Source organism: Gobio gobio, assembly GCF_949357685.1.
Source record: "Gobio gobio genome assembly, chromosome: 3".
Taxonomy (NCBI): domain Eukaryota; kingdom Metazoa; phylum Chordata; class Actinopteri; order Cypriniformes; family Gobionidae; genus Gobio; species Gobio gobio.
This window is the reverse complement of record NC_137099.1, coordinates 5,057,369-5,084,846: the sequence shown is the minus strand read 5'-3', so window position 1 is coordinate 5,084,846 and position 27,478 is coordinate 5,057,369. Positions and strand designations below refer to the sequence as shown.

Here is a 27,478-nt window from a genome sequence, read left to right as displayed (position 1 = left end):
AGTACCAACACTGTGAACATCCGCTATATCTCATGTGGGAGATTCACGGGGGCTCTTTTTGTTCAGGAGAGGAGACAAAGGCCCTCAGAAGCGGACAAAGCAGAAAAAGGTCGGCCGATGCCCTCGAGGCGTCGCTGAACACAAGTGTTCTTATTCTGGGGGTCTTTTGGCCTTAATGGCATTGAGTTTCAGCTCTACTTGCTCCGTGATGGTGAGGGACGCCGGACGTCAAGCTGTAATCGGAGCTTCAAGACCAGGCCCAAGGCACGGATTCAACCTAATCATGACCTCTGTGTGACCCTAACCGGTCTGGAGCAGTCAATGAGTCGACATTTCAGCAGCTCGAGGGGCGGCCACACTAGACCTCTGTCCAATCGTGTTCATTCATGCTCGTGTACAGTAGCGGCATTTGCTGTTTCACTTGAAACGGGCCTTGAAAAGGAGCCCCGCCCCGCACACGCACCAGTGGCCTGAGGCAAAAATGCATCCAAAAACCAAGATATGGTGCAAAAAATTCTCTATGGTATTTTATGTGGTTGCTATGATGCTTGTGTGTTGTAGAGTTGCTAGGGCGTTTCTATGCAGTTGTTATGATGTTCTAGGTGGTTGCTATGATGCTTGTGTGTTGTAGAGTTGCTAGGGCGTTTCTATGCAGTTGTTATGGTGTTCTATGTGGTTGCTATGATGCTCGGTGTGTTGTAGAGTTGCTAGTGCGTTTCTATACAGTTGTTATGGTGTTCTATGTGGTTGCTATGATGCTCGGTGTGTTGTATAGTTGCTAGGGCGTTTCTATGCAGTTGCTATGGTGTTGTAAGTTGTTTCTAAGTTGTTTCTAGGATGTTCTTGGTCTTTGCTACAGTAGATTGTTTTGGTAGTTGCTAGGGCGTTTCTATGCAGTTGTTATAGTGTTCTAGGTAGTTGCTATGATGCTTGGTGTGCTGTAGAGTTGCTAGTGTGTTTCTATGCAGTTGTTATGGTGTTCTAGGTGGTTGCTATGATGCTCGGTGTGTTGTAGAGTTGCTAGGGCGTTTCTATGCAGTTTTTATGGTGTTCTATGTGTTGCTATGATGTTCTGTGTGTTGTAGAGTTGCTAGGGCATTTCTATGCAGTTGTTATGGTGTTCTATGTGGTTGCTATGATGATTGGTGTGTTGTAGAGTTGCTAGGGCGTTTCTATTCAGTTGTTATGGTGTTCTAAGTGGTTGCTATGATGCTCAGAGTGTTGTAGAGTTGCTAGTCCATTTCTATGCAGTTGTTATGGTGTTGTAAGTTGTTTCTAAGTTGTTTCTAGGATGTTCTTGGTCTTTGCTACAGTAGATTGTTTTGGTAGTTGCTAGGGCGTTTCTATGCAGTTGTTATAGTGTTCTAGGTAGTTGCTATGATGCTTGGTGTGCTGTAGAGTTGCTAGTGTGTTTCTATGCAGTTGTTATGGTGTTCTAGGTGGTTGCTATGATGCTCGGTGTGTTGTAGAGTTGCTAGGGCGTTTCTATGCAGTTTTTATGGTGTTCTATGTGTTGCTATGATGTTCTGTGTGTTGTAGAGTTGCTAGGGCATTTCTATGCAGTTGTTATGGTGTTCTATGTGGTTGCTATGATGATTGGTGTGTTGTAGAGTTGCTAGGGCGTTTCTATTCAGTTGTTATGGTGTTCTAAGTGGTTGCTATGATGCTCAGAGTGTTGAAGAGTTGCTAGGGCGTTTCCATGCAGTTGCTATGGTGTTGTAAGTTGTTTCTAAGTTGTTTCTAGGATGTTCTTGGTCTTTGCTACAGTAGATTGTTTTGGTAGTTGCTAGGGCGTTTCTATGCAGTTGTTATAGTGTTCTAGGTAGTTGCTATGATGCTTGGTGTGCTGTAGAGTTGCTAGTGTGTTTCTATGCAGTTGTTATGGTGTTCTAGGTGGTTGCTATGATGCTCGGTGTGTTGTAGAGTTGCTAGGGCGTTTCTATGCAGTTTTTATGGTGTTCTATGTGTTGCTATGATGTTCTGTGTGTTGTAGAGTTGCTAGGGCATTTCTATGCAGTTGTTATGGTGTTCTATGTGGTTGCTATGATGATTGGTGTGTTGTAGAGTTGCTAGGGCGTTTCTATGCAGTTGTTATGGTGTTCTAAGTGGTTGCTATGATGCTCAGAGTGTTGTAGAGTTGCTAGTCCATTTCTATGCAGTTGTTATGGTGTTGTAGGTGGTTGCTATGATGCTCGGTGTGTTGTAGAGTTGCCAGGGCATTTCTATGCAGTTGCTATGGTGTTGTAAGTGTTTTCTAAGCTGTTTCCAGGATGTTCTTGGTCTTTGCTACAGTAGATTGTTTTGGTAGTTGCTAGGGCGTTTCTATGCAGTTGTTATGGTGTTCTAGGTGGTTGCTATGTTGCTCTGTGTGGTTCTAGGTGGTTGCTATGATGCTCAGTGTGTTGTAGAGTTTCTAGGGCATTTATATGCAGTTGCTATAGTGTTGTAAGTTGTTTATAAGCTGTTCCTAGGATGTTCTTGGTCTTTGCTACAGTAGATTGTTTTGGTAGTTGCTAGGGCCTTTCTATGCAGTTTTTATGGTGTTCTAGGTGGCTGCTATGATGCTCAGTGTGTTGTGGAGTTGCTAGGGCATTTCTATGCAGTTGTTATGGTGTTCTATGTGGTTGCTATGATGATCGGTGTGTTGTAGAGTTGCTAGGGCGTTTCTATGCAGTTGTTATGGTGTTCTAGGAGGTTGCTATGATGATCGGTGTGTTGTAGAGTTGCTAGGGCATTTCTACGCAGTTGTTATGGTGTTCTATGTGGTTGCTATGATGATCGGTATGTTGTAGAGTTGCTAGTCCATTTCTATGCAGTTGTTATGGTGTTGTAGGTGGTTGCTATGATGCTCGGTGTGTTGTAGAGTTGCCAGGGCATTTCTATGCAGTTGCTATGGTGTTGTAAGTGTTTTCTAAGCTGTTTCCAGGATGTTCTTGGTCTTTGCTACTGTAGATTGTTTTCGTAGTTGCTAGGGCATTTCTATGCAGTTGCTATGGTATTCTAAGTGGTTGCTATGATGCTCAGAGTATTGCAGAGTTGCCAGGGTGTATCTATGCAGTTGTTATGGTGTTCTATGTGGTTGATATGATGCTCAGTGTGTTGCAGAGTTGCTAGGGCATTTCTATGCAGATGCTATGGTGTTCTATGTGGTTGCTATGATGCTTGGTGTGTTTTAGAGTTGCTAGGGCGTTTCTATGCAGTTGTTATGGTGTTCTATATGGTTGATATGATGCTCAGTGTGTTGTAGAGTTGCTAGGGCATTTCTATGCAGTTGCTATGGTGTTCTATGTGGTTGCTATGATGCTTGGTATGTTGTAGAGTTGCTAGGGCGTTTCTATGCAGTTGTTATGATGTTCTAGGTGGTTGCTATGATGCTTGGTGTGTTGTAGAGTTGCTAGGGCGTTTCTATGCAGTTGTTATGGTGTTCTATGTGGTTACTATGATGCTCGGTTTGTTGTAGAGTTGCTAGGGCGTTTCTATGCAGTTGTTATGGTGTTCTATGTGGTTACTATGATGCTCGGTTTGTTGTAGATTTTCTAGGGCATTTCAATGCAGTTGCTTTGGTGTTGTAAGTGGTTTCTAAGCCGTTTCTAGGATGTTCTTGGTCTTTGCTCCAGTAGATTGTTTTGGTAGTTGCTAGGGCGTTTCTTTGCAGTTGTTATGGTGTTCTAGGTGGTTGCTATGATGCTCAGAGTGTTGTAGAGTTGCTAGGGCGTTTCTATGCAGTTGTTATGATGTTCTAGGTGGTTGCTATGATGCTTGGTGTGTTGTAGAGTTGCTAGGGCATTTCTATGCAGTTGTTATGATGTTCTAGGTGGTTGCTATGATGCTTGGTGTGTTGTAGAGTTGCTAGGGCATTTCTATGCAGTTGTTATGATGTTCTAGGTGGTTGCTATGATGCTTGGTGTGTTGTAGAGTTGCTAGGGCGTTTCTATGCAGTTGTTACGATGTTCTAGGTGGTTGCTATGATGCTTGGTGTGTTGTAGAGTTGCTAGGGCGTTTCTATGCAGTTGTTACGATGTTCTAGGTGGTTGCTATGATGCTTGGTGTGTTGTAGAGTTGCTAGGGCGTTTCTATGCAGTTGTTATGATGTTCTAGGTGGTTGCTATGATGCTTGGTGTGTTGTAGAGTTGCTAGGGCGTTTCTATGCAGTTGTTATGATGTTCTAGGTGGTTGCTATGATGCTTGGTGTGTTGTAGAGTTGCTAGGGCGTTTCTATGCAGTTGTTATGGTGTTCTATGTGGTTACTATGATGCTCGGTTTGTTGTAGATTTTCTAGGGCATTTCAATGCAGTTGCTTTGGTGTTCTATGTGGTGGCTGTGATGCTCGGTGTGTTGTAAAGTTTCTAGGGCGTTTCTATGCAGTTGCTATGGTGTTGTAAGTGGTTGCTATGATGCTCAGTGTGTTGTAGAGTTTCTAGGGCATTTCTATGCAGTTGCTATGGTGTTGTAAGTGGTTGCTATGATGCTCATTGTGTTGTAGAGTTGCTAGGGCGTTTCTATGCAGTTGTTATGGTGTTCTAGGTGTTTGCTCAGAGTGTTGTGGAGTTACTAGGATTTTCTTTGGTCTTTGCTACTGTAAATTATAGTTTCTAAGGCATTTCTAAGCAGTTTCTATGGTGTTCCGAGTGGTTTATAGGCTGTTCTTGATATTTGCTGCAAAAGACTGTTGTAGGTAGTTGCTAGGGTGTATCTATGATGTTGCCATGTTGTTCCAAGTGGTTCCCAGACTTTTTGCTTGGATGTTTGTAGTGTTGTAGGTAGTTTCTAGGGTGTTTCTATACAGTTGCTATGGTGTTCTCGGTGGTTGCTACAATTGTTATGTGGCTGTTATGATGCTGTTAGTGCTTACTAGAGTGTTGTGGGTTGTCGCTAGGGCGTTGTCATGGTGCTCTGGGTGTTTTCTAGGATGTTGCTAGGTAGTTGAAACAGTATGTTGTAGTGTTTCTAAACAGTTGCTAAGGTGTTCTGGATGGTTGCTAGAGTGTTGCTAGCTGATGGGTTGCACGGTCATATGCATCTAAAAAAATACTACATATTCAAAAAACATTAAAACATATATTCTTTCAGTTCCAAATTAATTTCATATGCTTAAAATGTAGTGTGGCCGCCCCCTTTGGCGTTACAGTGAACGAGCTGATGATGGTTGGCTAGTTAGAGGGATCGGTTGGTCAGAGCTGGTCAACTCCGGATGGGTTGGAAAACAAAACTGAACGATGCAAACAGTACGACAATGAACAATCTCACAAAAATCACAGGTAAAACATCGTCTTTCACATTGTGACACGGGTTCAGCTCCTCCCATGTCTTGCGAAAGGAGAGTAGCACCATATTCAGAGGAATCATGGTATAAACGAGTATCTTTAAACCCTGATCTGGAAGCAAACGGTCTCTTTGGAGCTTGATGTAGTGTTATATAATCCTTCAATTTGTCAAATCCTGCTTGGATCTTGATCATCAGAGTCTTCTTTAACACTTCTTGTTGCAATGTAGACTGTTCATAAATCCAAGAAAATGTGTTCCCGGCTGATATAAGAATGCGTTTAGTGCAATATTTTGAGTTATTTGCTCTGGTCATTGACTCCGATTCAGTAGTTATTTCCTCTGAGAATGTAGTTGCTCCTTCCAGGCGCTGCATAACGTGATGGGACGCGTCCCAGCGTTTATCAGTTGTCACCACGCCGTCCAGGACGGAAGGGGACAACTGTACTGTCTTTGTCAATCCATCTCCAGCTCCATGAGTTTGTTGCGAGAGCGTGGAGTAGAAGGTGTGGCGGTTTTACAGCAGCAGTGAGCACAGACCAGGCCCAGGACGAGAGAAAAGACGCCCACAGTCACCGAAGCACAGATCCCATACAGCAAAGGCAGCTTCATCGAGTCCCACACTGAATATATACACACATGCACAAAGAATTTAGTGTGCATTCATAAAGAAAAAAGTACATTATGATTTAAACAGTTTTACAGCCAAGTTTTAATATTTAGTATCAATAAATGCTTGCATAAATTCATAATTAAATAAAGCTTTTGCACGGCAAAAAATGCTCTTCTTATTTAGTATTTTTTTCTTGTTTCCAGTCCAAATATCTAAAAAAGATCAAGATGCATTTACTAGATAAGTAAAATGACATAAGATATTGTTTCTTGTTTTCTGGGGGGGATCTGTGAGTTTTTGCTTAAAACAAGCAAGATTATCTACCAATGGGGTGATAATCTTATTTCTGATTGGGACAGAAACAGATTATTTTTCTCACCCCATTGGCAGATAATTTAGCTTGTTTCAAGCAAAACTCCTTAATAGTTTTCAAGAAAACAAGAAAAAAATTCTTATGTAATTTTCCTTATCTAGTAAATGCATCTTGATTTAAGAATTTTTAGATATTTAGACTAGAAACAAGACAAAATTATGAAGTAAGAAGAACATTTTTTGCAGTGTGCATGCGCAAAAAGAACATGAAAGCAAGATATCAAATCTTTGATAGATGTGATGTTTTGATGTCTTCTATCATATGTCTTCATAACCCTTGGGAAAAGTCAGATGGACTAAATGTATGTCTTTTATGGTGTTTTGGGGCCTTTTTGGGGCTTGAGAGATTCACTATGAATTGTTGTTGTACAGAAAAGAGCTGTGTGATCAATTTCAAATTGTGACCCTGGACCACAAAACCAGTCATAAGGGTACATTTTAAATTGGGATTTCTCCATCATATGAAAGCTGGATAAATAAGCTTCCCATTGATGTATGATTTGTTAGGATAGGACAATATTTGAAAATCTGGAATCTGAGGGTGCAAAAAAAATCGAAATATTGATAAAATCGCCTTTAAAGTTGTCCAAATGAAGTCCTTAGCAATGCATATTACTACTAATGATACATTTTTGCTATATTTACGGTAAGAAATGTACAAAATATCTTCATGGAACGTGATCTTTACTTATATTCCTAATGATTTTTGGCATAAAAGAAAAATCGATAATTTTGACCCATTCAATGTATTGTTGGCTATTTCCACAAATATACCCATGAGACTTAAGACTTCTCCAGGGTCACATTTATCTTCTAGGTTTTTAAAAGACTTCCTGAAGAATAAAAGGACTATTCCTCTACCAAGCAAATGCACAAGCTGTCTTTATATTACACATGCATGCTCCAACATGCAGTGATAAGTTTTGGATGAATGTAATATTGTCATGGGAATGAGTGTCAAATGCTGGCAGCCTCCCATTAGTGTATAAAAACCCGTTAAACTTGCATGACTTAGTTTGAGAGTTACATTTAGCAATTCTGTGCACTCCTCTGTTACTCATCGTAGAGTTTGTTCAGTTCACTTACATGCGAACTTCACGTTGAGGAAGACTCTCTGTGAGGAGACCTCCGGCGCTTTGCTCCAGAGCCCTGTGGCGGTTGAGCGAATCCAGGGTGTGACGGTGCAGTGATAGTCGCCGGTGTCACTGTCCTGTGTGCTGTGGACGTTCAGGGCGAATCTTCTGGGTCCCAGGCGCTCCAGGCTACAGTCGCTGCTGTCGTTGCGAGGGGTTTTGCGCACGACGCCCCAGCGGTCCATACTGGCTAGCATGGACATGCTGCTGGAACCCCTCAGACGACTCAGAAACCACTTCATCTCGTACGCTACATCATCTGATGGGGAAGAAATCACAGAATTATGATTAATATGCACTGCAAATTAAAGCAGCAAGTCATGAAAAAACATTTTATCAGCTTGCATTTAGTGATTGGTGAAAAAAATGTTTTCCCTCTTTCCCTCCTATTGTTTCAAATCAGCTAAACCTGGATGACAGTGAAGGATTTACAATGGAAGTGAATGGTTCCAATCTGCAAACGTTAAGCCACAAGACGTAAACAATATGAGTCTTAACATGATTTTAGAGTGAAAACATTACTTACTAAGTTATAACAAATTTTACAACATTGTTGCCATGAAAACAAAATGCGTTAAACCCCAAATTGACTTAAAAATAAATGCATTTAAAAAATGTGTGTGAATTAATGCATTTTAATAGATGCGCGTCAATAAATGCATTTACAAAAATGCATACATAAAGCCGCTTAACCTGGAATATACACTATAAGGAACTCTTAATGCTTCACCAAGACATTTTGGACAATTTCATGCTCCCATCTTTGTGGGAACAGTTTGGGGACGGCCCCTTCCTGTCCCAACATGACTGACCAGTGCACAAATCGTCGCTTCATAAAGACATGGATGAGCGAGTTTGGTGTGGAGGAACTTGAGTCCTGACCTCAACACGATAGAACACCGTTTGGATGAGTTAGAGCGGAGACTGAGAGCCAGGCCTTCTCGTCCAACATCAGTGCCTGACCACACAAATGCGCTTCTAGAAGAATGGTCAAAAATCCCCATAAACACACTCCTAAACCTTGTGGAAAGCCTTCCCAGAAGATAAATTCATGTGCATGTAAAGGCAGGCATCCCAAAACCTTTGACAATATAGTGTATTTTTAAGAGGTGTTCATCCTCTGCTCAGTGTGCAGAACCAGTGAATCAGTGAACACTGCTTAGGGACCCTATGAATTTAGTTACAAAGCTTCATCGAATTAAAATCTTGTGGCATGTTTTTTCCTCTCAATATAATAAAGATATTAAGTTCCTCCATGTGGAGCATAAAAAGCAGAGAGAAAAAAAGCCTCTAGATTCAAAAATACTACCAGCGAGGACATTTTTAGGACTGCAAATCTCCAAAAACCCTTTCCTTTGAGATGCATTTATTTAAGTTTTTTTTTTTTCTAGTGTAGCTTATTATTATGGAGGTCGAGCCAAGATCTCATCAAATTGCTAATCTTTCGGCTCCATTTCTTGCAAAAGTCTTTTCCCCTCACTAACACATACTGGTTCAAAGAACACAAGATCAATTAGAAGATGTGGCATGTCCTATAAAAATAACACTTTCCATCTCCCATCGCTGGAATGGCAGTGAAATGCACATCTATGTGCAGATGTGGCTGGCGCTGTTGAGAGAAAGAGTGAAAGAGACGACTATAAAGCCACGATGGTCCCAAACTAGCAATTAGACTGACTGTATGACGGCCCACTGCTGTCAAACCCACGCACTGACTCAAAGACCTGAACAGCGGCGTCCTTTAGAATGGCCCCCGCTCCGGTGTTACACAGGCGAGGCAGACAAAGGAAGTGGGGAAGAGGAAAACAGAAAATGAGAAAAAGGAAAAAAAGGACCGAAACATTACAGGACATTAGCCTAGAAGAAAATGTTATCGCTCTTTTATAGCTCAGGAAACTTGTATCTAATTTTACAACATATTTGTAAATAACTCATTTCCCTGAACAATTTACATGTGTAGAATTATAATTTAAACAGCTTTACAGCTAATATAATACACACGTTTTAATAGAAGAATTAGTGTAAATGCATTACTAGATAAATGCACAAATAATCAAGTGAATAAATAAATGCACAAATTAATTTTTCACGTCTCGCTCATATAAATGCATAAATCTATAAATGAATGCACAAATAAATAAATAAAATGCATAAATAAATAAAGTGCACAGAGTGAGTGAGTGAGGCATTCACTTACAGTGAGTTAAAGCATCCTTACAGATAAAACAACATGACAGGATGTGTCTTGAGGATTTCAGCTGCCACATTCTGATCTCAACATGACATGATAATACTGTTATATAGACACACACAAACTCATATAAACCACACACACAGGCTCATAAACACACACACACACAGAAAAGAAAACTCACAAAAGACAAAACATTTCAGTTGGTCCTTATGAGCTTTGTTATTGCCAGCAAAAACTAAAACCATGCATAAATGCATACATAAAAAGAGCATTAGTGAGTGACTGAGTGAATGAGTGAGTGAATGAGTGAGTGAATGACTGAGTGAGTGAATGACTGACTGACTGAGTGAATGAGTGAGTGAATGAGTGAGTGAATGACTGAGTGAGTCACTGACTGACTGACTGACTGAGTGAATGACTGACTGAGTGAATGAGTGAGTGAATGAGTGAGTGAGTGAATGCATGACTGACTGAGTGAGTGAGTGAGTGAGTGAATGACAGAGTGAGTGAGCGAATGACTGAGTGAGTGAGTGAATGACTGACTGAGTGAATGACTGAGTGACTGAGTGAATGACTGAGTGTGGAGTGATTGTGGAGTGAATGACTGAGTGAGTGAGTGAGTGAATGACTGCGTGCGTGAGTGAATGACTGAGTGAGTGAGTGAGTGAATGACTGAGTGAGTGAGTGAATGACTGAGTGAGTGAGTGAATGACTGAGTGAATGACTGAGTGTGGAGTGAATGAGTGAGTGAGTGAGTGAGTGAGTGAATGACTGAGTGAGTGAGTGAATGACTGAGTGAGTGAGTGAGTGAGTGAATGACTGAGTGAATGACTGAGTGTGGAGTGAATGACTGAGTGAGTGAGTGAGTGAGTGAGTGAATGACTGAGTGAGTGAGTGAGTGAGTGAATGAATGACTGAGTGAGTGAGTGAGTGAATGACTGAGTGAATGACTGAGTGTGGAGTGAATGACTGAGTGAGTGAGTGAGTGAGTGAATGAATGACTGAGTGAGTGAGTGAGTGAATGACTGAGTGAATGACTGAGTGTGGAGTGAATGACTGAGTGAGTGAGTGAGTGAATGACTGAGTGAGTGATTGAGTGACTGACTGAGTGAATGAGTGAATGACTGCGTGAGTGAGTGACTGACTGACTGACTGACTGAGTGAGTGAGTGAGTGAATGACTGAGTGAGTGAGTGACTGACTGACTGACTGAGTGAATGACTGAGTGAGTGAGTGAGTGAGTGAATGACTGACTGAATGACTGAGTGAGTGAGTGAGCGACTGAATGACTGAGTGAGTGAATGACTGAGTGAGCGACTGAATGACTGAGTGAGTGAGTGAATGAATGACTGAGTGAGTGAGTGAGTGAATGACTGAGTGAGTGAGTGAGTGAGTGAGTGAGTGAGTGAATGACTGAGTGAGTGAGTGAATGAATGACTGAGTGAGTGAGTGAGTGAATGACTGAGTGAATGACTGAGTGTGGAGTGAATGACTGAGTGAGTGAGTGAGTGAATGACTGAGTGAGTGATTGAGTGACTGACTGAGTGAATGAGTGAATGACTGCGTGAGTGAGTGACTGACTGACTGACTGACTGACTGAGTGAGTGAGTGAGTGAGTGAATGACTGAGTGAGTGACTGACTGACTGACTGAGTGAATGACTGAGTGAGTGAGTGAGTGAATGACTGACTGACTGAATGACTGAGTGAGTGAGTGAGCGACTGAATGACTGAGTGAGTGAATGACTGAGTGAGTGAGCGACTGAATGACTGAGTGAGTGAGTGACTGAGTGAGTGAGTGAGTGAGTGAGTGAGCGACTGAATGACTGAGTGAGTGAGTGAATGACTGAGTGAGTGATTGAGTGAATGACTGAGTGAGTGACTGACTGACTGACTGAGTGAGTGAATGACTGAGTGAGTGACTGACTGACTGAGTGAGTGAATGACTGAGTGAGTGAATGACTGAGTGACTGAGTGAGTGATTGACTGACTGAGTGAGTGAATGACAGAGTGAGTGACTGAGTGAGTGACTGAGTGAGTGATTGAGTGAATGAGTGAGTGAATGAGTGATTGAGTGAGTGATTGAGTGAATTATTGAGTGAGTGATTGATTGATTGATTGATTGAGTGAGTGAGTGAGTGAGTGAGTGAGTGGGTGAGTGAATGACTGAGTGAGTGAGTGAATGAATGAGTGAATGACTGAGTGAGTGAGTGAGTGACTGAGTGAGTGAATGAGTGATTGAGTGAGTGATTGAGTGAATGATTGAGTGAGTGAGTGAGTGAGTGATTGATTGATTGATTGATTGATTGAGTGAGTGGGTGAGTGAGTGAATGACTGAGTGAGTGAGTGAGTGAGTGAATGAATGAGTGAATGACTGAGTGAGTGAGTGAGTGAGTGGTTTTAACACCCACTGGAAATTTCAAATTAGCAATTAAAACTTTACTTACAAAAGCCTGCAGAGCACTGCATGCCATACGAATTAAATCATTCAAAATAAACATCACATCAGAATCTGGACAAAGATCTTTGATAGTGTCATTCTGCCTATTGCGTTGTGTGGAAGTGAGGTCTGGGGCCCAGCGAGTAACTACAGCCATAAGGTCATAAACATCCTGCAGTAGGTCTGCATGTGGAGTTCTGTAGAAACATCCTCCACGTCCACAGAAACACACCTAACAAGACATGTAGGGCAGAGCTAGGCCGTCTTCCCCTTAATTTAGTGATTAAAAAAAAGAGCTTTAAAGTTCTGGATTCACCTACACCCTAGTTCAGAAGACGATCTTCATTTTAAAGCATCATCTTTGTGTAATGGTGTCAGAACTGATGAACAAAGCGTTCAATATCCCTGCTCCAAAACAATCTGCAAGAATTAAAGAAATGATGAATAATGAGAAAGTCATATATGTAGCATTAGAAATAACAAACCAAAGAGCAAAGTCATCCCCAATGTTATCTGAGACTAAACAGAGAGTACAGTCTGGCTAACCATCTCGTCTCGGTCAGGAATACATCACACAGAGAGTTATTAACCAAGTACAGACTGAGTGACCACACGCTAGCCATAAAAAGAGGGCGACATAAGAAGATTTTTTTTGGCAATATGTACATATGTATGTCATGCCAATAAAGCAATATGAATTGAATAAGTAAGTAAGTGAGTGAGTGAGTGAGTGAGGTATTGAGTGAATGATTGATTGAGTGAGTGATTGAGTGAGTGAGTGATTGAGTGAGTGAGTGATTGAGTGAGTGAGTGATTGATTGAGTGAATGAATGATTGAGTGAGTGATTGAGTGAGTGATTGAGTGAGTGAGTGATTGAGTGAGTGATTGAGTGAGTGATTGAGTGAGTGATTGAGTGAGTAATTGAGTGAGTGAGTGAGTGAGTGATTGATTGAGTGAGTGAGTGAGTGAGTGATTGAGTGATTGAGTGAGTGAATGATTGAGTGAGTGATTGAGTGAGTGAGTGAGTGAGTGATTGAGTGAGTGAGTGAGTGATTGAGTGAGTGAGTGATTGAGTGAGTGATTGAGTGAGTGATTGAGTGAGTGATTGAGCGAGTGAATGACTGAGTGAGTGACTGAGTGAGTGACTGAGTGAGTGACTGAGTGAGTGACTGACTGACTAACTGAGTGACTGACTGACTGACTGAGTGAATGACTGAGTGAGTGACTGACTGACTGACTGACTGACTGAGTGAGTGAGTGAGTGAGTGAGTGACTGACTGAGTGAGTGAATGAGTGAGTGAATGAGTGAGTGAGTGAATGAGTTATTGAGTGAATGATTGAGTGAGTGAGTGGGTGAGTGATTGAGTGATTGAGTGAGTGAGTGATTGAGTGAGTGATTGAGTGAGTGATTGAGTGAGTGAGTGAGTGATTGAGTGAGTGATTGAGTGAGTGATTGAGTGAGTGATTGAGTGAGTGATTGAGTGAGTGAGTGAGTGAGTGATTGAGTGAGTGAGTGATTGAGTGAGTAATTGAGTGAGTGAGTGATTGAGTGAGTGAGTGAGTGATTGAGTGAGTGATTGAGTGAGTGAATGATTGAGTGATTGAGTGAGTGATTGAGTGAGTGAGTGAGTGAGTGATTGAGTGAGTGAGTGATTGAGTGAGTGAGTGATTAAGTGAGTGATTGATTGAGTGATTGAGTGAGTGATTGAGTGAGTGAGTGAGTGACTGAGTGAGTGACTGAGTGAGTGACTGACTGACTAACTGAGTGACTGACTGACTGAGTGAATGACTGAGTGAGTGACTGACTGAATGAGTGAGTGACTGACTGACTGAGTGAGTGAGTGAATGAGTGAGTGAATGAGTGAGTGAGTGAATGAGTTATTGAGTGAATGATTGAGTGAGTGATTGATTGAGTGAGTGAGTGAGTGGGTGAGTGAGTGATTGAGTGATTGAGTGAGTGATTGAGTGAGTGAGTGAGTGATTGAGTGAGTGATTGAGTGAGTGATTGAGTGAGTGATTGATTGAGTGAGTGATTGAGTGATTGAGTGAGTGAGTGATTGAGTGAGTGAGTAAGTGAGTGAGTGAGTGAGTGATTGAGTGAGTGAGTGAGTGATTGAGTGAGTGATTGAGTGAGTGATTGAGTGAGTGATTGAGTGATGATTGATTGAGTGAGTGATTTGAGTGAGTGAGTGAGTGAGTGAGTGATTGAGTGAGTGACTGACTGAGTGACTGAGTGAGTGAGTGAATGAGTGAGTGAATGAGTGAGTGAGTAAATGAGTTATTGAGTTAATGATTGAGTGAGTGATTGATTGAGTGAGTGAGTGGGTGAGTGAGTGATTGATTGAGTGAGTGAGTGAGTGAGTGAGTGAGTGAGTGAGTGAGTGAGTGGGTGAGTGAGTGAGTGAGTGATTGAGTGAGTGATTGAGTGAGTGAGTGAGTGATTGAGTGAGTGATTGAGTGAGTGATTGAGTGAGTGATTGAGTGAGTGAGTGATTGATTGAGTGAGTGATTGAGTGAGTGATTGAGTGAGTGACTGATTGAGTGAGTGATTGAGTGAGTGAGTGATTGAGTGAGTGATTGAGTGAGTGATTGAGTGAGTGATTGAGTGAGTGATTGAGTGAGTGATTGAGTGAGTGATTGATTGAGTGAGTGATTGAGTGAGTGATTGAGTGAGTGAGTGATTGAGTAAGTGAGTGATTGAGTGATTGAGTGAGTGATTGAGTGAGTGATGGAGTGAGTGAGTGAGTGAGTGATTGAGTGAGTGAGTGATTGAGTGAGTGATTGAGTGAGTGATTGAGTGAGTGAGCGATTTAATGAGTGATTGAGTGATTGAGTGTGTGAGTGAGTGAGTGATTAAGTGAGTGATTGATTGAGTGATTGAGTGAGTGATTGAGTGAGTGAGTGAGAGATTGAGTGAGTGAGAGATTGAGTGAGTGAGTGATTGAGCGAGTGAATGACTGAGTGAGTGAATGAATGAGTGTGAGTGAGTTATTGAGTGAATGATTGAGTGAGTGAGTGGGTGAGTGATTGAGTGAGTGAGTGATTGAGTGATTGAGTGCGTGAGTGAGTGATTGAGTGAGTGATTGAGTGAGTGAGTGAGTGATTGATTGATTGAGTGAGTGAGTGAGTGAGTGAGTGAGTGAGTGAGTGATTGAGTGAGTGATTGAGTGAGTGATTGAGTGAGTGATTGAGTGATTGAGTGATTGAGTGATTGAGTGATTGAGTGATTGAGTGAGTGATTGAGTGATTGAGTGAGTGATTGAGTGAGTGATTGAGTGAGTGAGTGATTAAGTGAGTGATTGAGTGAGTGATTGAGTGAGTGATTGAGTGAGTGATTGAGTGAGTGATTGAGCGAGTGAATGACTGAGTGAGTGACTGAGTGAGTGAGTGAGTGACTGACTGAGTGACTGACTGACTGACTGACTGAGTGAGTGAATGACTGAGTGAGTGACTGAGTGACTGACTGAGTGAGTGACTGAGTGAGTGAATGAGTGAGTGAATGAGTGAGTGAATGAGTGAGTGAGTGAATGAGTTATTGAGTGAATGATTGAGTGAGTGATTGAGTGAGTGAGTGAGTGAGTGAGTGAGTGAGTAGGTGAGTGAGTGATTGAGTGAGTGAGTGAGTGAGTGAGTGATTGAGTGATTGAATGATTGATTGAGTGAGTGAGTGAGTGAGTGAGTGATTGAGTGAGTGAGTGAGTGAGTGATTGAGTGAGTGATTGAGTGAGTGATTGAGTGAGTGATTGAGTGATTGAGTGAGTGAGTGAGTGAGTGAGTGATTGAGTGAGTGATTGAGTGAGTGATTGAGTGAGTGAGTGATTGAGTGAGTGAGTGATTGAGTGAGTGAGTGATTGAGTGAGTGAGTGATTGAGTGAGTGAGTGATTGAGTGAGTGATTGAGTGAGTGAGTGAGTGATTGAGTGAGTGAGTGATTGAGTGAGTGATTGATTGAGTGATTGAGTGAGTGAGTGATTGAGTGAGTGATTGATTGAGTGATTGAGTGAGTGATTGAGTGAGTGATTGAGTGAGTGATTGAGTGAGTGATTGAGTGAGTGATTGAGTGATTGAGTGAGTGAGTGATTGAGTGAGTGAGTGATTGAGTGCGTAATTGAGTGAGTGAGTGATTGAGTGAGTGATTGAGTGAGTGATTGAGTGAGTGATTGAGTGAGTGATTGAGTGAGTGAGTGATTGAGTGAGTGATTGAGTGAGTGATTGAGCGAGTGAATGACTGAGTGAGTGACTGAGTGAGTGACTGACTGAGTGACTGACTGACTGACTGACTGACTGACTGACTGACTGAGTGAGTGAATGACTGAGTGAGTGAGTGATTGAGTGAGTGATTGAGTGATTGAGTGAGTGATTGAGTGATTGAGTGAGTGATTGAGTGAGTGAGTGATTGAGTGAGTGATTGAGTGAGTGAGTGATTGAGTGAGTGATTGAGTGAGTGATTGATTGAATGAGTGATTGAGTGAGTGATTGATTGAGTGAGTGATTGAGTGAGTGATTGAGTGAGTGAGTGAGTGAGTGAGTGTGATTGAGTGAGTGATTGAGTGAGTGAGTGATTGAGTGAGTGAGTGATTGAGTGAGTGATTGAGTGAGTGAGTGATTGAGTGAGTGAGTGATTGAGTGAGTGAGTGAGTGATTGAGTGAGCGATTGAGTGAGTGAGTGAGTGAGTGAGTGATTGAGTGAGTGAGTGAGTGATTGAGTGAGTGATTGATTGAGTGAGTGAGTGAGTGAGTGATTGAGTGAGTGAGTGAGTGAGTGAGTGATTGATTGAGTGAGTGATTGAGTGAGTGATTGATTGAGTGAGTGAGTGATTGAGTGAGTGAGTGATTGAGTGAGTGAGTGAGTGATTGAGTGATTGAGTGAGTGATTGAGTGATTGAGTGAGTGAGTGAGTGAGTGATTGAGTGAGTAAGTGATTGAGTGAGTGATTGAGTGAGTGAGTGAGTGAATGGGTAAGTGAATGAGTGAGTAAGTGAGTGAATGAATGAGTGAGTGAATGAATGGGTAAGTGAATGAGTGAGTGAATGAATGAGTGAGTGAGTGAGTGAATGAGTGAGTGAATGAATGAGTGAGTGAGATGGAAATCCCAGTTATGCTTCTTTCAAGAATCAACTCAGACGTTTCTCCTAAAATATTCCTTCAGAAATATAAAAAGACAAATTAGTCACTAACTGACAAAATAAGAAAACAGAGCAATAAAATGAATGTGAGCACATTGTTGAGGATGTGAGCCTTTTGTTCAGGAGAAACATCTAAGAAGCAGGAGACTCTCCATTAATCTCAATGCCATCTATGAGAAACAATAAAAAAAGTGGAGCGCGATAGATTTGAGTCATATTCGATATCCTGATAATTACAGTAATTCTGTGGATTCGTCAGAGGATTGTGGGTAATGTGGTTAATTATAAGCCCTGCGCTCATGTTTGACCTGGCTGCTATTGTGCTACACGACATCCTTGGACGCCAAACGGTCTAATTTATAGCGATGACCATTTGAGGGTGATGTGAAATTGTGTTGCTATGCGATTTCCCTCCTTCAATGTACATCTGTGGGATTTTATCCCCTGTTTTAACGTCCAGCATGTGAAAATCAGGGTTTTGTTCGAGGATGAGCACTAGTTACAGTGATGCTCGCCTTAGCAAACACATTTTTGAGGACTGATGTGCATCTAATCGGTGGAGGATCTACAACTCCAGCAATGGCAAGGTTTTATCTTCATGACGTATCGAGTCATTCCCTTGCGTTTGAGATCGCGAGACGCTCTCAAGCAGAAATGCTAAGGCTCCATTATCCCTCCTCTCCATCCCGTGTCCATCCTGAACTAATGTGTTTGGAACTTGACTCCTAATAATGAGGAAAGGGTCAGCGGCTGGAGTGCAGCTGACGAGGTCACAGCCAGGCATTGTGGGATATGAGCTGACGAACACACACACATCTGGCCCGAGGGACTTATGAATAGCGAAAAGCCATTCAATTTAATGTGCTCAACCCAAATGATTTGCACAGGGGTCACAGATTTTTGTGAATCCTCTAAACACACATGACAGACCTCCGAATGTTACGGCCTATTCAAACACATCTTCGCTGTGATAAAATTCTGAAGTCAACATGAAATGAAAATGTTATTTTTTGAGTTTTTTCTTGTAATCTTTATGAAATTAATTTTTTTTTTGACGAGTACTTAATTTTTAATTTTATTTTTTTTGTTTGGCTGCCAAAAAGCTAAATTCACAGACCAGTAAGATATAAATAAATGTAAAATATTACAATTATTAAGAATAAATAAAAATATATAGTGTATCATAAATAAATTCATAATATATAAATATATAATAAATATATAAAAAATAATAAAAATGTAAAATAAATTAATAAATGCTGAATTGCAATATTATACTATATATAAAAGTAAGTTATTTAAAAAATAAAAATATTAGAAATGGTGTATAACACACATATATATATACATACATATATACATATACATATATATATATATATATACATATATATATATATATATATACACACACACACATACTAAATATCCAAATAACTTTTTGTAATTGAAATATATTAAAATATTAAAAACCAAAAATATGAAATACAAAAACAAATAATGAAATTTATATTATAATATATTTATATTAAATAAAATATAATTTTATAATTTTGAGTAAAACTGTAATTGAAAAATAAATAGGCTTTTATCATTCTTTTCTCATTTAAAAAAATATTAAAACATAAAATACTTAAGACAAAAATATATACATTTATGAGTAAAAAAAGGTCACTGACAAGTAAATAATTATAATTATTTTCCCCTAATATTAAAAAATAAAAATATTAGAAATGGTGAATAACTAATATATATATATATACATATACATACAGTATACACACACACACACACACTAAATATCCAAATTACTTTTTGTAATTTAAATATATTAAAATATTAAAAACAAGAAATATGAAATACAAAAACAAATAATGAAATTTATATTATAATATATTTATATTAAATAAAATATAATTTTGACAATGAGTAAAACTGTAATGGAAAAATAAATAGGCTTTTATCATTCTTTTCGCATTTAAAAAAATATCAAAACATCAAATACTTAAGACAATATATACATTTATGAGTAAAAAAAAAGGTCACTGACAAGTAAATACTCATAATTACTTTTTCCCTAATATTAAAAACCTGATGATCATGTGCATCTTGAGCTTCAATTTAAGCAGGAAAATCTGACCGACTGTACAAACTGAAAGTAGATTTTGCATCCCTGATTTTCAATGTGGTCTCAGACATTTGAAGCCAGAATATCATGAGCATATCTGGAGGAAGGAGCAAAGGCACGTCACGGTGACAGAGACACAGAAGGGTGACTAGGACCTGCTCTTTTCTGGGACAGCAGAAAAGATGGTTATGAAGCCCCACAGCCGAGGGGAAGTGCTGTTCATCCCCTGAGATTACAGTGTTACTGATGCGGCAAGACTCTGGCCTTAGGAGAAAATAAAGCAGCGGAGAATGAGAGATATTAGAGGAATGATAGATTACAGCGAGTTAAAGCATCCTTACAGATAAAACAACACGGCAGGATGTGTCTCGAGGAAAAAAGTTGTTCGGATTTCAGCTGCCACACTCTGATCTCAACATGACATGATAATACAGTTATATAGACACACACAAACTCATATAAAACGCACACAGGCTCATAGGAAAGAAAACTCACAAAAGACGAGAGATTTCAGTTGGTCCTTATGAGTGTTGTTATTGTTAAAATGGTTTTCATTAACGGAAATAAAGAGTAAAAACAATCAATTATAAGTACTTAAGCTTAAACGTAATGGAAAATTAGAAAATGTCGCTTTTGCAACCTACCCCTACACCCCTAATTACCTTATATTACCCAATCCTTTCTGAGGTAAGCACACTGAAAGTACACGTAATTGCACGTACTGTAAAATAAAGTGTAACCGGTTATTGTGTCATTCAACACTGGAGTCTGATGTCCCTGACCCTTTGTTACGCAACTAAAGCTGTGAGAGTTGAGTGTATGAAGTTTCCAACATTACATACTTTTTTCCAATTAATTAAGGGCATCATCTGGGCATTCTCAGTGTGAACACACTACTATTTGAATTACAAAACGGCGTAAGTGCGCAAATTGGGAAGCACCTTAAAGTCCCACTGAAGTGCCTTGAAACACACAGCATTATTCAATGTGTTGACGTAAAATACCACTGAAACAGGAAGACAGGGCGGGACATATCCGGTTCGTTTTTCAGTAAGTGTTGTTAGTTTTGTTTAGTTTTGCATCTATTATGATGTTTTAATTTTATTTCAGTTTACGAAAATGTTTTTTGACCAATAGATTTGGTTTCAGTTTTCGTTTACGAAAATAACCTTGGTTCAGAGACATAACCGACTGTGAACTGTGTGTGTGGGTATTTGACAGTATAAGCGCAATAAGACGTGAAAAAGAATTTAGTTTAGTGCTCACGAGACTTTCTGAGCGTGTGTGCTCAGAAAATCATATATCAGAAGTTTAGACTGATACGACTTTTAAACGTTCATGATGAAGAACTGCAACGTCACGTGAGCGCGATAGAGATGGTCATCAAAACCAAACAGATGTTTTAGTTTTTGGCAGAGTGAGGCACGAGCTGTACAGGCTCAGCAGCAGCTCATTTGCATTTAAAGATACACACATGATAACAGCATGTTTTAATCAGCAGCCATTTCACCCTGTAGCCCAAGCCCACTGAAGCTAAGCAGGACTGAGCCTGGTCAGTACCTGGATGGGAGACCAACTGGGAAAACTAGGCTGCTGCTGGTAGAGGTGTTAGAGAGGCCAGCAGGGGGCGCTCACCCTTACCCCTTTTCCACCAAGGCAGTGCTAGAGCTAGTTCAGAGCCAGAGCTAGTCCCAGTTCATAGTTGGTTCGACTGAGGAGCCTTCTAAGAACCATTTGCTTTTCCACATGCTGAGAGCCACAACAGAGCCAGGTCTTACGTCACTGTATTTGTCTCATCTTTCTCAGCAACGCTAGCGAGGCCGCGGGAAACACAAACACACCAGGCTTGTTCGAGATGCATCGGCGCTGCGCAGACCGATCCATGTATGATATAAAAAAACAGCATGAGTGAATCAAAAGCATAAGGAGTCATATGCTCTCGCTGGACTCATTGTCATACGGCAATCGGTCTGAACAGCACCACTGCGAACAAGCCTTCCATCAACAATGCAAACGTTGAGTTACTATTGATTCACATGGCTTTACGATCCTACGTCGGCATCAAAACACAACGAAAACACAGCGAATCCAACGCATTCATGCAGTTCGCCGTAATTTGTATAGACGGAGATTACAAACGAGCAGCAGCTGTTAGCTCCATTAGCTGCTATTTCAACAATGGCGGATCTCAAGTTTGTGTTGGTCTTGTTGACCCCGCCCCCAGCGCCTGACGTAATCTGTTCTTACTTCTAGCCCTGTTCTAGCCCAGCAATGTTTTGGTGCTATTCAAGAACCACTTTTCCTGGCTCGGAGCTGGGGCTTTAGGTGTGGAAACACAAAGAACCGATTTGAAACTAGGCTCTGGCTCCGATCTAGCTCTGGCTCTGCTTTGGTGATCCTTGCTGGAAAAGGGGTAACAGAGGTCTGTGTGGGTCCTAACACCCCAGTGTAGTGATGGGGACTCTATACTGTAACAAGCACCGTCCTTCAGATGAGATGTTAAACCGAGGTCGAGGTCGAACCGAGGCTTTAGACGATGATGGACAGATGATCAACAGTAACGCAATCATCCACGTCATCAAAGGCGCTTGGGTTGAATTTGTTCAAATCCTAAACGGAGAACTTGTTCGTATATGCATTCACCTTTACTATTTCTCTCAGAAATGATGATGGTGTTGGTAAGTACTCTGTGTATCCTTAAATCTTTTTACAACACCGGCAAAGATTGTTTACACTCATCTTCAGTGTTGGGGAAAGTTACTTTGAAAAGTACGGCATTACAATATTGCGTTACTCCCTTAAAAAGTAACTAAGTAACTTAGTTACTTTTTAAGAAAAGTAATGCGTTACTTTTGTGTTACTTTTTCTCACCTGGGCTGGGCTTGTTTTTGTTTATAACAAAAAAGTTTATAATATTTTTGTGCAACGGTAAAGACCTCTTCATACCAAAATTGAAATAATAAGCCCCAGGCCAAGGTAAAAATGCTAATTCACGCATGAACAGTAGAGGGCGCAGCTCTGCTGCCATTCTGGATAATGGTAGAATAGGATGCAGGAGAAAAAGGTTTTACCAATAAAAATAAAAAATCTAGTAATTTTCATCATCAAAGGTCAGCAGCAAGACATTGATAAATTAAATATAAAGGTAGATTATGCATTAAAATAGTTGTTTTATTTAACATGTAATTATTGGAGGTTTGCATAGTACTCTGATTTAGCATTTGACTGATTTTAGTCATTTTGAGGAGTACTGAATCTTTATTGTGCAAGTGAGATAAATAAATGCTCACATTTAGTCTGAAACTACAATAACCCTCATGTTTACACACAAGTAAACATGCACTTATTTTTATCAACATGGGGACAGGAGAGCTGTCAGTAAAATGTATGTGAAAAAGTAACTTGCGTTACTTTTTTGAAAAAGTAACTCAGATATTTTGTTGTAAATTTGAAAAGTAATGCGTTACTTCACTAGTTACTTGGAAAAAGTAATATTATTACGTAACTAAAGTTACTTGTAATGCGTTACCCCCAACACTGCTCATCTTCTTCTTCTAACGTGACTTATTCCAGCGTGCGTGGAGACAGGGTTGCCAAGTTTTTACAACAAAACCCGCCCAATTGCAACTCAAAACTAGCCAAGAACAAGCCCAATAGCTTTCCGGGGGGGCTGGGTTCTCCGGGGAAAAAAAAGGCATTTGGGGGGTTAAATATGTGTTATTTTGGCAGGGCTGCCTGCTAAAATTCATATTCCTGGGTCTGTATATCACATAATTGGGGTCGCTTCAACCCGCGGACTTGGCAACACAGTGCAGTCGAGTTCTGTTGACATTTGACAACTAACGTTATGCGTCGCTCCGTTACTCTGATTGGTTGTAGGTCTATCCAATTGAGGTCTTTCCTGGTTCGGTTGAAACTCGTCCCATAATCACAGCCCAACGGAGCAGTATCAGACTCATATTCTGACTAGAATTGAGTATGACGACGTCAGGCTATAGAAAAGCGCTAAATGTAACAAATTATTATATTATTATTATGTTTTTCCTTCCGCTCAAAAATACATTTATAACATGATCTGCTGGGTATTTTGAGCTGAATCTTCACACACACATTCTGGAGACACCTGAGACTTGTGTTACATTGCATAAAAACAGTCATAATAGGTTCCCTTTAAGAGTGACATAGTATTACATGCTATAAATTCATAATATATGATGATGATGATGTCTTGATCTTCACGCAGTGTGACATGTTAGTGCATGCTGAAAAACACACACTGGGTGACCCAGTTCCGCATGACAACAGTTAATGAAGTCTTTTTCCCAACATTAAACATTCATTTCCACGATTGCACGGGCATTGAGGACAAGCGCAGACACGTCCGGAGTCGATTCCAGTAACATCCTGATAAAAAGTCATTTATTGCCTCATTCTGACCAACATTTAACAGGTTTCAAATATTTCCAGAACAAACTGTCATCATGAAGGTGAAATGGGATTTTTTTTGGATGGTAAAACACTTTCTCATATTCTAGTTTAATGAAAGTCACTGCTCTGTCTGAGTCATCCGACTTGTTTTTTCATTGTTTTGTGTTAGTCGCACCCACTTCACCTATAAGAAACTATTAGACTTTCACTTTAATTATATAATACTTTCTTTCATATTGAAAAGACATCCGTACATTTCAAAAAGCAAGTTAGCTAAAGTAAACATTAAAGTCTCAAGTATGTGTACTTCCACAATACAATGTGAACATATAAAAACAAAGCTAAATCTAAAACTACGCAAAAAAGGATTACAAACTGAACAGCTCTATAGAATTACATGTAAATGATATTGTGCAGCAAGTCGATCATTATTGCATAATAAATGCTGATAGTGTTCATTTTATTTAGTTTAACTTGATGTACTACAATAGCTAACATTAAAATTATTAAAAGCTATAAAGACAAAATAATAAATATAGTTGCAAGCAGCAATTAACAGCGCTTTACGGCCTTTAAGCATATGCGTAAAACGGTATTATGTTTTATTTAGCAGGCATTTATCCACCTAGATCATAGATTTACAGTCCAAACAGGCAATTTACTAAGAAAATGTATGTTTTAAAGCTTTTTAACAGCCATCAAGGTTGAGCCAAAAACCTAGGACTAGTTCGCGAAATACGTTTTTGAAATAATCTCCAATATTTAACGAACGGTTTGATTGACAGTGTTGGTCCTAGAGGCAAAGTTGCTCAAAGGGAGGAGTTCTACCATATTGTATGAATGTCGTGGGCATGTGCAAAATATTGCGTGATATACAATCCTTTACACACGTGAAAAATGTGATGGCGCCCCCGGTGGCCAATTTCTTTCTCAGGCTCAGCGAGTTTCGTTCCGATCGGCCTCCGTTAATCTTGTCTGACAGCCGTTCGAATTTCACTGGCCGATGGCAGCCGTGTTTTTCGAGATGTCCTCGTAGATAATCGTGGCACCTTGGACAAAGACACCGCAAGCTCGTTTTCAGGTCAAATGGACTGACTGTTGCCTAGCTATAAGCTTTTTAAAATTTATTTTATAGCTCCAGTCGTCGCGTCCTTTGTCACGTGACCACACACGGAGCCCATACATAGGTGTTTATCGCCAAGAATTATCTAATTTCATTGGAGAGGGAAAGCCGTTTTAGTAAAAGTGACCATGGCCTCATCGAATGTGTTGCCGTCCTGTTGAGGACGTCAATAGAAATGTCAACCTTTTTTAATTATAATTATTGACAATCAGACTCCAGAGAGTCTTTTTGCAGGGGTTTGGTTCTGATCGGGCAAAAACCCTAGGACTAGTTCGCTAAAGTAGTTTTTGGAAATAATCTCCAATATTTAACAAACGGTTCGATTGACAGCGGTGGTCCAAGAGGCAAAGATGCTCAGAACAGACCCTTTTCACAGACGGTGATGACGTGTTTTAACGGTCATTTATATCGTAAATCCTGCAACGTTTTTTGTATTTTCATAAAAAAAAAAAAAAAAAAAATAGATTTATAACACTAATACTTTGTATATTATTACATTTGCATCAAATTACAATAAAAAAAAGTTACTGCTGCTGTGAGGGTGTTTAGATATAGCGTCTATGAGAGTGATGGTAACAATTCACATATTTCTCTCTTTTCACTGCCGTTATCAATCTCACTCTATTTTTTCCCTCTTTTTGAAAGTTGTGTAATCACTACTGTGGCGTTTTTCTTTTGCTATGTGAGCAAATGGGCACACACAAAAAATATTGAATGTATTCTCTCATTCACAGCTATAATATTTAACCCAACTATGACGACTTCCGCTCTGAGAGACCCGGAAATGTGAAAAGGGTCTATGAGGAGTTTTACCATATGGTATCAATGTTGTGGGCATGTACGGAAGATAGTGTGATATACAATCCTTTAAGCATGTGAAAAACGTGAAACCGGTGGCCGATTTCTTTCGAATTTCTCAAACAGGCCCAGCGAGTTTCGTTCCGATCGTACTCTGTTAACCTTGTCTGACAGCTGATCGAAATTCATTTTTTGTTTTTCGAGATATGCAAATGTCCTCGTAGACAACCGTGACACCTTGGACAAAGACACCACATGCTCGTTTTCAAGTAAACTGGACTGACTGTTGCGTAGTTATAGCCGTTTTCATGGTTTTTCATTTTATAGTGCCACCAAGTGGCCAGTTGCCGTATCTTTTCACACAACCACAGACCGAGCCCATACATATGAGGCCACTTCTAATGTTTTGGCATCCCGCTGTGGACGTCAATCAAAAATCACATTTTTTTAAATAATTATTGACAATCAAACTCCAGAGAATCTTTCTGCACTGGTTTGGTTCCGTTTGGGCAAGAACCTAGGACTAATCCAATGAAAAATCCAAAATAACTGAAATTTCCGGTGACTAAAATCGAATCACACATCTCAGATGTGTGTTCGTCTTGAGGCAATGATTCCAACGATATAAGACACTTGTGCCTGCAACGAACGGGTTAGAAGTTATGAGCCATTACATACTTTTGATTGCTGTAGCGCCCCCATCAGGCCGATTGGGACGAGCTTTGGTGATGTTGTGGACGGTGTGAGTACTACCATCCCTCAAAGTTTCAAAGTTAAATTTATGGTTTGGTCTGCCCGATCACTTTTTGGGGAGAATGCGGATCCTTGGAAACTCTAACATTTACAATAAGGTTTCAGCGCTACGCACTAACCCTAAAAAACCTAACAGTGACAAAAAACAGACAACCAATGTACTACATCTTTAGCTATGAGAACGGGAATCTAATTCAAAATATTAATAAAACCATACTAGTATCTCACAGACTATTTACACATTCAAAAAAAGTGCATCACAAGAAACAAATGAAAAAACATGATATTGTCCATCTAGTTTAATTGTTCAATTTGTTCATTATAAAAGCACATAAACATATAAGAGGTCCAAGACTGTGACTACACAACAAGTTTGTTGTAATTGAGAAAGTAAACCATCTCTATTTACCTCTCGGAGATTCTCTTTTCCTTTCACAGCACATGACTGAATCAGGATAGATGTAAGGCACACCAAAACGTCATTGTTTGTGTTAACCTCGCTTGAGCAAATTTGCACTTACAGTGTGAACATTTTGCACTTACAGTGTGAACATTCTTACATTATTTCAGTGTGTAAGGATGCATCCAACCGTGTGACAGTAAACACACCTAAAAGAAGTTAAATACGGAAATGGGTGATAAATCAACAGTAAAGTAATCCTGACTCAAAAACAGCTTGATCTTTAGTGTTCGTGAATAATAAAACACTGTTCAGAATAAAGTGCCTATTGTGTTCAATAAATCCTGCTCGATGTCAACAAACCGGTTTGAAGGTGCAGCACGTGCCCACTCAAACAGAGCTTTGGTTTCTCATGTCTAATGCTTGTTTTTGGAACAAGGATCCAAATGCAACACAAGCACATCTGCACAAATTTCATCGGGGTCTCGCAGTGAGGCTGCTGATTTTGGCTGGTGTGTGGAACGGCTCAGGAACAGGGTTTGCATGATGTTTCTCAGCTGTGCCGAAACGCCTGATAGTGTTTAATGACCAGCGCAAGGCTGATAACAGCAGTCCGCATGAGCCAAGCTGGGTACAATAACTGTAATATGGCATGAGATGAAGAGATTTTAACTTGGAAACTACTGTGATGTCTCGTCAGTTTAATGTTTT

General features: G+C 40.2%; 1 protein-coding gene across 1 annotated transcript in view; it reads right to left on the bottom strand.

Moving 5' to 3' along the window:
* Nucleotides 1–5,718: 5,718 nt before the first annotated feature.
* Nucleotides 5,719–27,478, bottom strand: part of ptgfrnb (prostaglandin F2 receptor inhibitor b) — a gene marked incomplete at both ends in the record, with an annotated part of 76,426 nt that continues 54,666 nt past the window's right edge. Inside the window, 2 exons of the mRNA XM_079811934.1 lie at nucleotides 5,719–5,885; nucleotides 7,334–7,639. Of these exons, the coding sequence (XP_079668060.1) occupies nucleotides 5,719–5,885; nucleotides 7,334–7,639 (473 nt within the window). The remainder of the gene's footprint in view (nucleotides 5,886–7,333; nucleotides 7,640–27,478) is intronic.